General features: G+C 39.4%; 3 protein-coding genes across 4 annotated transcripts in view; 1 reads left to right on the top strand and 2 right to left on the bottom strand.

Moving 5' to 3' along the window:
* LOC111326802 (metalloproteinase inhibitor 3) overlaps positions 1 to 1840 on the bottom strand; it is a 3043-nt gene extending 1203 nt beyond the window's left edge. The window contains exon 1 of the mRNA XM_022930879.2: positions 1632 to 1840. Within this exon, the coding sequence (XP_022786614.2) occupies positions 1632 to 1743 (112 nt within the window). The 5' untranslated portion in view covers positions 1744 to 1840. The remainder of the gene's footprint in view (positions 1 to 1631) is intronic.
* LOC111326763 (synapsin-2) overlaps positions 1 to 10963 on the top strand; it is a 49561-nt gene that overhangs the window by 7447 nt on the left and 31151 nt on the right. The window lies entirely within an intron of this gene.
* LOC111326830 (metalloproteinase inhibitor 3) lies at positions 5765 to 9640 on the bottom strand. The gene is made up of 2 exons (XM_022930912.2): positions 9288 to 9640; positions 5765 to 7233 (listed from the first exon to the last, which is right to left on the bottom strand). The coding sequence occupies exons 1-2, from the start codon at positions 9394 to 9396 to the stop codon at positions 6698 to 6700; spliced, it is 645 nt and encodes a 214-aa protein (XP_022786647.2). The 5' UTR covers positions 9397 to 9640; the 3' UTR covers positions 5765 to 6697.

Below are 10963 nucleotides of genomic sequence, written 5' to 3'. Positions count from 1 at the left end.
TCTGAATTCCGTCACGAATGAATCATTAGCAGCCTAAGGCTTCGATGCATATAACGTTCGAAAATTGAAGAACCTTTAAAAGTAGTGTAAAACACGCAATGAGAGAGAGTTCGCGAAGTTTTCAGTGCGGGAGAGCGTATCGAAGGGGGTTGATTCCCACGTCACATTTATCAAGTTTTCCGGTAGCCGTGGTATACAAATCTAAAAATCTTAACATTTGTGGCATTTCACGGCTAACCCAGGTGCTAGTAGTTAGTTTCCTTCATCAAATATCTTGCTCTTGGTTTGCTTTAAATCAACCCCAACCCTCAGTGTTTTTCCTCCTTTTTGTTTTCGGATTGTGAAATCGATGAGCCATTTTGATAGGGTGTGATTATTTTCTCAGAAGCTTCTATTTACTTGTGGTGATCACAGGCGTATGTAATTATTTCAGTTTAGGGGGGCAGTCCGACCATCTAGGGACTGCCTCTCTTTCTTATACAATTTTCCGAGTTCTGTGGCTCGTTGCCATTTTGATAAGGCCTTTGGTTCATCTGCTGAACCTCAGATATCAAGCCATACTTACCTCTGGCTCATCGATGTTGTTGTTGTTGTTGTTGTGGGTTTTTTAATTATTATTATTTCGAAAACCCAAATAGTGTAATAGAACTGAACTTACCACAGATTTGTGTTTCCGATCCTTCCGGGAATTTTAGAGTTATGGTGATGACGGGAATTATTATGAGCTTATAGTAGCTCAGCGGATCTTTTCATTGGACTTAAGCAAATACATGAAGGGCGGTAACCGATTATTTGAATTGCTGCTCTGTCGTGATTCATGTTCCGACCTTGATAAGGTCTTTGGCAAAACGCCTTAACCTCAGTTATCACATCATACCTCTTAACCTTTCCTTTGCGACAGCGACAGAACTGAACAAATTATCTTTCAAACGGAATTAGCGGAGTGAGGATCAAGATGCCTTAATCCTGTTCTAGAATAACAAACTAGGATTAACTTTGATCTTATCTTGGAAATTGAGTTGTTGCTAATGTCGTCAGAGGTTCTTTTTTCTTAATGAATTCTGCCTGCAAATATTTACATATTTTGCGAAGTTTCAAGGTTTCATTTCTCCCGGCCGTAATTCCATTTAGGAGAAAAAAAGAACTCTCATCAGCAGAAACAAGATTCAAATGAATGACGAAGGAAAACAGATACACTTTTAAAACGTTGTGCTGTTATCATTTCTTTACAAAACTAGTTTTACTTTACTTAGTTTTTTGTCTTCTCTGTTCGAATATTTCAATCGTCCGACAGTATAACAATAGTTTTTATTTTATTTAATTTTAACACCTCGTACCAATGAGAAAAAAGCTCGGGTTGAGTTGATTGCGCTTGTATGGTAAAAGTCAGCACCGTTCACATTAGTAAAACAAACAAAACAGGGCATGACTAATAAACTTCAATAAGTTAACAAATGTCAATAGACACGTGTATATAAATCACACTTTCATGAATTGAACTGTTCGGGGCACTGGTAAACCCTATAATGACGAGGAGTTGATAGTACATATGAAAAAAACTAGATGGGTGGTTTGAAAAGGTTACTGAACGCAACGTAGCTAGCTAGTATAAAGGTATCACCTGTACTCACCAAAATCTGCACTGCAAAATCTTGACTGTGGGTGGGCTTGTGTGCACCAGCATGCCTCGTTTTTGGTGACTACACATAATAAGACCGTACAAATGAAAAGAAGAACTGCCATCGGAGCCCCCTTTTTTTTTTACTTCAGAACAGAGCACAGTCGTCACCGCCGTATCCTCAACCTGTTTCTAGTGTCTTGACCAAGAGATCTGTCTTGTATACTCAGGAAAGGAATCTTGGTAATCTACTACTGAAGATTTTTTAATTTTCCCAATAAAATTTATTGGATTATTATAATGAATCCGGCCAAAAGATTAATCTTATTAGTTTATCTTTTAAGTGAAGTCTAAAATGAAATATTTTTCTCTAATTATGCCGAGTTCGCCGGTAGACGATGACGTCGTATGTCTGGGACTCAAAAGGAAACAAACAAACAAACAAACTAACACGGAAAGTTTAAAGTTGTTCCCATGAGCACAGTGACTTGGAGTGAACTGTGATTAACTGCGCAGTGATTGTACTTATTTGTTATTAGAGTTCGCAACATGAAAATTGCCTAATTTACTACGATTTAGTGTATTTTAATAGGCAGTTTTCTTTAAAGGAGTGGTTAAGCCGGAGCCATACTTCTTTTCGGGTGTGTGTGTTATGAAATAGCTATACCTTGCATTTTTGTGGACTATTCAAATATTTACAGTCAAAAACCGGCATTTTCTTTTATTTTTAGCTTTTAAATGGTACCGCGCCTTTTACCGCTAAAAATTCACACAGCTAACGTCAAGTTACTTCACTTGACAATCAAATGCTAATTGCAACCCTTCCCTTACGATGTCAGGGCACATGGGGACGTGAACTACCTGTTAAAATGTCATAAGTAAGCTCTATCAGAGACTTGCAACAAGCATTAATCTGCAGCATGCCAGTCGATTTTAATAGCACACAAACTGTGCACCGGTAATGATTGAAATAAATCAAACTTCCTTCTGTCCGCAGATGGAAGTGGTGGTGAAGACCGCAAAGCAATAAATCTTTCCTTTCAGAAGAAGTTAATCCAATTTTAATAATTTGCGTGATGGGTTCTCTCGTCACTTTTCAACTTTGCGCAGGCCTCTCAACGGATTGCATGTCTTCTCTTGTGACAACACCAACATTCGAAGAGCTAATGATCGAAAAAAACTTCTGCCTTTTCAAAAATTATCAATGAAATGTAAATTAACAGAGAGTTTCGGCAACTTCCTCTAGCAAAGGACAAAGTAAACCTTTAAGAGTTGCTGTCGTGCCTACCATAATTTCGATGCAGGTGGGCAAATTCAATAATATCGCGTCGTTAATTGTGACTAAATGAGAACAAATTTTCCTTTGTTACATCAAAACTTAAAACTCCACTGAAAGGTCAAAAGTTGCACCTTCCGGTTGCGCAGTCAGGTGTTCTACAGCTGAGATTTATTCTTTACCGCATTAAGCCATATACAAGGTTCGCAACTGACAAGCGTTGCACGATTATTAAAGTCGAACGTGTCTTACAGAAATTGAAAAAGAAAATAGATTTTGAACTAAGCTTGAGCTAAGAATTAATCATTTACACCGTGATATATCAGTATGCATATATTCTATTCTATTCTCTTTAAATTTCCAAAGGTTCCGAGAAGAAGAATATTCGTTAAACGATCATGACCTTCTTTAGTTGGTGATCATTTCCTTTATTCTCCTGACCTTAATGTGTGATTCATGGGTGGTATTGTAAGGGGAAACTAGATGCAAATCACTCTAAGTTAAGAGTTTAGTAAGAGAGTGAACAAGCAAAGTTGCCTTAGAAACCCACAGTAAACGAGTAACATAGTTGTTAAAGGAAAATGCCAAGGGGGTAGCAGCGTGTGAATGTGCTGTTTTGCGAAACTTCTGCATTTTTTTTTTTTTTTTTTTTTTTGCACTCTTGCAGTCCTTAACTGATTATTTGCTGCTTTCTATTTTTAGCTAAGCTTGAGAATGTAATAAACTTTACCATGACTGCTGCTTCATTTCGCCCCGGGTGGGCATATTTTAAAAATATTACGTTGGTCAGTAGTTTTAAAAGACTTTGAGACAATTTGTCTCTGTTAAAACAAAATATTGGACCATCGCCGTGATTTATTTTGTCTGGGTCAGAAGTGCGCGTTAAAGGAGGATTAGCATTTGGCTGTTGAAGTGCATACAGACTATTCAACTCTGTTAATTACTTCAGTTCTATCTGCTTAGTCAAGAGGCAAGGCTCAGGTTATATATACAGGGTTCGTACAAAGTCTTGACTTCTTGAAAAAGTCTGGAAATTAGCGAACTACTTTTCCAGACCTGGAAAAAGGATGGAAATTAAAGGCGAAGTCTTGAAAAATGGGATTAAGTCTAGAACTTTTCTCAAGGAGCAGCAGGTGTCTAAAAGCTAGCTGAAATCTTTGCAATGTAGCTTCTCCTTCTATCACATGGACAAGCGTCAGTTGAACGAGGATTTTTAATCAACAAGGAAATCTCTGTTGAAAACATGACTGCACAAACGTTAATTTCCCAGAGAGTGATTAAAGACCATCTCCTAAATGTTGGAGGGGTTACCAAAGTCTCGAGTTCCTTAACTAAAGAGCTCCTTGTCAGTGCAAGTCATGCAATACAGAGGTACCAAGCTCACCTAGTTGAAGAGAAAAGAAAGAAAGAGGAGCAGAGAGAAGAGAGAAAAGGAAAGCTAACATTGAGGCACTGTTGAAGTCTGCTGACCAATTTGCAGAAGAGGCAGAGTCGACTGGGAAAGTAACTCTCATTTCTAAATCAAAGGCAATGAGACGAAGCGCTAAAGAGAAAGAAGGAGAGTTGAAGTCCATCGAGGAGGCAATAGACAAGAAACTTGAAGCTCTAAAAAAGTAGTTCTTGTATCATGAAATAGTTATTTCACACACTAATGGCAAAAACCCAAGGACTTTGTTGAAAAATTGTACTGTCAAAAATTGTTTTGATAACTGAGGTACTTGCTTTATGGTAGAAATTTAGTATACTGCTATTGTTTGGTTGTGTCACTGTAAGTTAAGAACTCAACAGCTGAAACTTAATTTTTTTTAATTCATTCTTTTCATAGTTAAGACAGTTATTTCTTCTCGGGCCATGAAGAATCTCTCTGTTGCCTTGAGTCTGGAAAATAAAAAAAATGGTTTGGAAAAAGTCTGGAAAAAGTCTTGAATTCTGTCCACAAAAAAGTGTACGAACCCTGTATATAGCTTCAGGCTTAGAAGCACCGAAAAAGTGAGGAATGTGGATAGGCAGGAAATTACTGTTGTCAACTACATCTACGAATCGTCGTTTTAGTCAATTTTTGCCATAGAAAAATACTGTAACGCATAACTTCCCGCATTGCCTGAAGTTATCACAAATGGTACAGGATATAGGAAACAATGATAATTCCTACTTTCCGGCTAGCACTTTGTTTCATATTTTTGTTTCTTTTCCAGCTCCTAGAAACATAACCGTTGTTGCTGGAAGCATTTTCTCATTAACTGACGAATCATTGTATTTGTTTTGCTTTACTACGTACAGTGATTGATCCATAACACTGGCGCCACGCTCTCGGCCATTTAGATGAAAAACCTTGTAACTCGCGCGTTCTCGCGCTTCAGGCAATGTGCTTGTTTTTTATTCTAGCTCTCAATGTCCTGGGAACGAGCTAATCGGAATTATGTGTCAGTCGAATTATATTATCCTCCGTGTCAGAGTATAAATAGAACAATTTTTATTAAACGTAGTATCGAAAGTATCCTGGAGATGTATTGATTTCGCTTCGGGACGGTCTTTCATTGGTCTTGACAATTAGCGCCACTCTCTCGATCAATCAGATGCAAAAATTAAACCAACCGCGACTTCGTCCCTTTTGTTTTCCCGCGCTTATGCAGTTTGCTTGTTCTCATTGGCTTTGTTTTCCCGCGCTTATGCCGTTTGCTTGTTCTCATTGGCTATATGTGATATTTCCTTTGTTCTAATTGGCTGTTGTGACTACTGTGGTTTCGGCTTAACAACAATCGATCCAAATCCGCTTAGCACTGTTTAAACATCGTTAATGACAGTGTATTTCGGACAGTCGATACAGAATTAAACGGCTGCAATAATTTATAATCCACACGTTTCACAGCTTGACTTAAACTTTTTAATTTTATTCTAACTTATTCAAAATGTAACTCAGACGTTAGGCTACAATGTTTTGGAAGACTCAAGACTTATTCAATTAGTTGAATCAGACTGAACCTTTTAACATGAATTTCCGATGTAGAATTCACATGTCAAACTAACTTCTTCATCGCACATAAAAGATGGCGACTGTCATCAAGTATTGATGAAACGTACGTTAAAATACTACGTTCGTTAATTCTTGTCGGATATCTTTCTGAATCGTTCCTTAGTAAGAGAAAATTCGCTACTTTGTAAAGAAAAATGTAAGCCAAATATGTTTGTCAATTTTGTCTGTCACTATTGTCGCTAAAACTGCTTGTAAACAAATATTCATTGTTTTTTAATTATTTCACTGAAAAACATATTTTCTTTCATTCCTTAGAGTGATCAGTGCTTAAATTTCTTTCTTTAATGTTATGTATATTTTGTTCTGACAGATAATAAAATATTAACACCTTATTCTTAGGAATAACCAACGGAAAAAAGTATTGGCTGTTTGGAAATACAGCCAAAGGATCAAAATATCTTATCACTAAGGTAGTAATTCTCGCGTAAGACTCAAAATTATTAACCCTTCAACGCCCAGAGGTGATTTACATGTTTTTTTTTTTTCTCCTCGTACTATCCGTACATTATCCAGCAAACAGGTGATGAGAATACTAAAACTTATCAAGCAGAATTTGTTAGCAAGATCTAACACCAAAATCTCGTTCTAATTTAAAAGGAAATGTGAAGCAGCTAGAGGGGTGAATTAAGTATTAAATCTTGGGAGTTGTGGGTTAAGACAAATTTCAATTCTGTTACACATGCTCTCTGTTAAAAGAAAATTAATTAGCCTGTAGTCGTTACCGTTTTCGCACAAAAGCGTTTGAGAAAAATTGTGATTTATAGTCTAGTTAGGGCTCATGGCTAGCCATGCATTCTTTGTACTTTGGTGTTTCGTACCAGGAGCAGGCGGTTCCTTTGGAATTTTTCACGCAATAGGAGTGGTCCCACTCACAGGGGTTCCTACGAGGAGACAGAGAGGTTGAAGCACATCCTTTCAGCTTTCCACAGTCTATGCCATAACACGGTGCAAGCTGACAGTCGCAGTTTTGGCCAAAGAAGCGCCTGATACCAACACGTAGAGCATGGCGGTTGAGGACCTGGGACCACTCTTGTACAAAATCGCAAAAGCTCACCCAAAGTTTCCCTTTGCGGAGCCTTCCGAAGATGACGTATCTTTTGTTGTTCTGAATCCAGTCAAGACCACAGCCGGCACCATCTTTGGCAGTGTAAACCTTGGCAAAAGGACTTCCCTGGTTAGACCCGTGGAACCCAACTCCGTCGGTCTTGTTGAGTACAGTCGCTCCCTTGAACGTCTTAAGGATTCGCAAACCGATGACTTTTTCGTATCCCACCACCTCTTGAGACAAAACCTTCGCGCGTATCACTGGAAACGAAACAAGAATTAAGTCCATCGTATTTTCCTTTAAACTTATGAATACGATTACCGCCAGGTAAAATAGAAATCGTCATGTCGAGGGTTATGAGTATTTTACAGTTTCAATTAATTGTCCATAAGCACAATTCTAACCACGAAAAACCAATTCATCCGCGAGTCTTTCGATCTGACTGGGCAAACTGGTGATTAGAAGTCGGAAACTCGGTGGGAAAATAACACCACGAAACTCTTTCAATGAAAATGTGCACCTGTCAAAAAAGAGAATCGCCTACGAGATCTTGGCATGTAAATACTAGTAGGCGTATCGGTATACATTTGGTATTAACAATAGATGATTAATGTCTTTAATTAAGAGCTTGACTCTGAATAGCTGGTGAGGACTCCCAAGAACCGGGATTGATACTGTGGTTCGGAGGAACGTGTCTTGTCACAAATGGAAATGGAAGATTTCTTTTAGTCATTGTTTTGCTAAATATTTAAAATTTGAAACTATGTGGACCAGTATTTTCTCGTTATTTGACCTTGAACATGAGAAATTTAGGTCTCGCGAAAAATGCTACCTCCACCTTCGCAATGAGCAACCAAAAGGGTGATCACAAAAAACAGACTCTAATACTATTTCCGTTCTCACTTGGGGCAATCAAAGCTAAACTTAAAGAAACTTCATATTAGAGGAAGCGTCATGAAAAGCGAAAGAATAAACGCAATCTTGTCCCGAGAACAAACTAAAGCTTATATTATTCAAATCAGTTGTGCGAATAATATCGGCGTTTAAATCAAAGCGTAAAGTGGTGACAGCGTCAAACAGAGCAAACGAGGAATTAGACCTATTTCTAAGGTACGAACATTGCACACACGCTTTTGCAGCCCTATCTGACCACATTATCGGGTTCCTTTGTAAAAACATTGAAGTTCCTTTTGCACAGCACGCGAGATACGTGCCCGGTGAAGATAATAGCTGATAAAATGGAGATCAGAACTTTCCGCAAAGCCAGCTAAAAAAACTCCAATATCCGGTTCATATTTCAATAGCAAATCGAATCATTATCTTTTTCCTTTTTTGGTTTTCTTTTTTCCTGCGGAATAATTCAATTCGTTCAAAAGATTCTTCCTCTCGATCTCCGTGAGGATCAAGTTCAGCGATATTCGCAGACTGCTCAGTGTCAGTGAGAGTAGTGTGATCTGAGCCTCACGATACCACAATTTTAATGCAAGTACGTATTCGTGATATCAACTGGAAGATTATGTGCTCTGTTCCTAAGTGGATAAATATTTGGAACTATCTACAAAGCGACCGCAGATCATAACAAAAAAAGCAAACAGAAGGGACATTAGAGGTTGTTTGTGCAAATAAATGGGTTGTTTGTTTTATCTTGAGATAAAAGCGCTGATCTTCGACAGGAAGTGTCGATGATACATAGAAGAAATTTTAAAACAGCAATTTCCTCTTTTAAGTATCGAATGCTTCGCGCGTTTGAAGTGATGATGGCTGCTATTGAATAAGCTTTTTGGGTGGCTTTTGACTGAAATTACTGAGTTCGACTGCTTACACAATTCTTAGAACTACTGTGATTCAGTCCGCGCTTAATCTATCAGAAACAGGCCTGGAGAAAGTCTACAGTGGTGTTAAAGTTAGACTTGAATCATGAAGCTGTGGAGCTTCTTGATGCTTCACTTCAGACCTTTTGAACTTTCTGACGAATCTTAACGTTTTTTTCAAGCATTTATAACGGTAAAGAATGCAAAAGAAATAAGCTGTTTTGGGCCAACTCAAGTCGAATAGTTGACCCGCTAAATGAACTTGGCGGATGATGAAATTCTGCCTGAAACTCAGCCCAAATAGATTATGCTCTGCAATGACTCACTCAACAGTTTTTTAAAACCAGGAAATCAATGTTGAGTTTAAGAAGTACCTCTATTGTTTGTGTGGTCTTTCACGGCGCGCGAGCAAACAAAAGCTAGCGAGGGCGCCGTGAGTTACATTGTATCGTGGAATTTCAAACACCCAAATCTTATGGTCCGGTGAAAAATTTAGAACTCACCAAATCTTGCATTACAGAAGGCTTCCTGGGGATGCTGCGGCGTACAACTGCAGGCCTGGCTTGAAGCCGCGAAACCCAGGAACAAAGCAGCATAAATGACGAAGGACATTCTCTTCTTGTGTCGTTGTGGTATGCTTCAACTCTTCACTTTTCCTTGCGTGTTGGGGATGAGAAAGAGTGATTGCTGTATCAGATAGCTGGCTCAGTTGCTGCTTATATACTGACATCAGCGCGTGTGAAATGTGATATCCCGTAGAGCCATGTGCAGCTGACGAAAGCCCCGCCTCATGCGTCACTACTGAAACGCGTGAGCAAGCAGAATTATGTGTTACGAAATTGCAGCACTTCCTCTGAAAGTGTGAAATAAACGTCCTATTTTCCCACTTCCTTAAGCATATTGACGCTTTCCTGTCATGTCACCCGTCATGCATGTTTTGTGTTACGACGCTAGGGACCAGTCATTAGTTTTTGCATTAGGAGGGTTTTATTTGGGGGGGGGGGGGGGGTCACACGTTTTTCGGGAGGAACAGAGGGAGGAATCAATCGTCTCCAAAGTACGAAGAGGGACCTATAGAAAATTGACTGCCAGAAAGTGGGGTATCATTAGAATACAGAGCTTTGGTTGGGGTGTCAGGGGATTTTATTGTGACCAAGATCCTCCGAGACCCTCCAGTTCTTTTGGCCTTAACGGATACCTACACCATAAAACCTATGAAGCTTCATAAACAAGGTCTATTTCTATATCAGAAGTGTCGAATGAGGAAAGAATGTTGTCAGTTTGCGGTCTAACAATATTTTTGTCTCAAATCTTCTTTGAATTATTCAGTCTGAATGTGCTACACATGCATTGACGGCACAGTTCCCCACCCTCTCTACTCTTACAAAGCGCTTCCCTCCCCTCTCCTCCTCTCTTGCGGGCCCCTAGGGAGGTCATACTTACCGTCATTTTGGTGCGTGCCAATTACCTCCTTTACTTGTCAAGATGGGGGTCGCATGTAGCCTGGGAATAGACCACAAGGTAGAGGTTGTGCTTTGCGCAGGGTAAGGTTAATTCACATATTTCCGTCTTAATTAACAAATGGTAAACACCACAGCGTACACTTGAGTTATGGATGCACGCGGGAGGTTGCTAAGCACGAAAGAAGCGTAAGACTCTAGCTTCTTGAGTGCTTAGCGAACCTCCCAAGTGCATCCATAACTCAATAGTGTACGCTGTTGTGTTTACCATTTGTTTTATAACATAACATCGATATATTGTAGCTAAAGAGTTCCCTTTTATTTAACAAATCTTACGCGACCAGAAAAAACAAGCGCGCGCGGAAAAATAGTCTTCGCATTTGCTCACGTCAGCAGCGTACACCCATGGGCAAATGGGGGACGCTAAATTGACCAATCAGAGCGCGCACTTTAGTTTGGTTATGTTATAAGAGCGGTTGGGAGATTCATTTACGCACTTCATGTTCTTCATCTACCGCGATCTGCAATAGTTTGCTTCATTGCTTTACTGGCGGAACAGCGAAGAGGAACTCGTAAACTATGGAAGCTGCGACGATAGGTTTTCGCACCCAAACTGGGAAACTGGACCTTCGCGGACGGCACAACATAACTTGGGGAAAATAACTCGGTAGAGACCACTTGGCAGCGAGAACGGAAACTCGTCACGATTTCCTGGCACA

This window comes from Stylophora pistillata, chromosome 9, assembly GCF_964205215.1.
Source record: "Stylophora pistillata chromosome 9, jaStyPist1.2, whole genome shotgun sequence".
NCBI classification, from domain to species: Eukaryota; Metazoa; Cnidaria; class Anthozoa; order Scleractinia; family Pocilloporidae; genus Stylophora; species Stylophora pistillata.
This window is presented reverse-complemented; position numbering and strand designations above follow the sequence as displayed.

Coding starts and splice junctions, on each gene's coding strand:
- LOC111326830 (XM_022930912.2), bottom strand. CDS start 9,396: ATGTCCTTCGTCATTTATGCTGCTTTGTTCCTGGGTTTCGCGGCTTCA. Junction 7,234..9,287: donor CTTCTGTAATGCAAGATTTG/GTGAGTTCTAAA, acceptor TTTCGTTTCCAG/TGATACGCGCGAAGGTTTTG.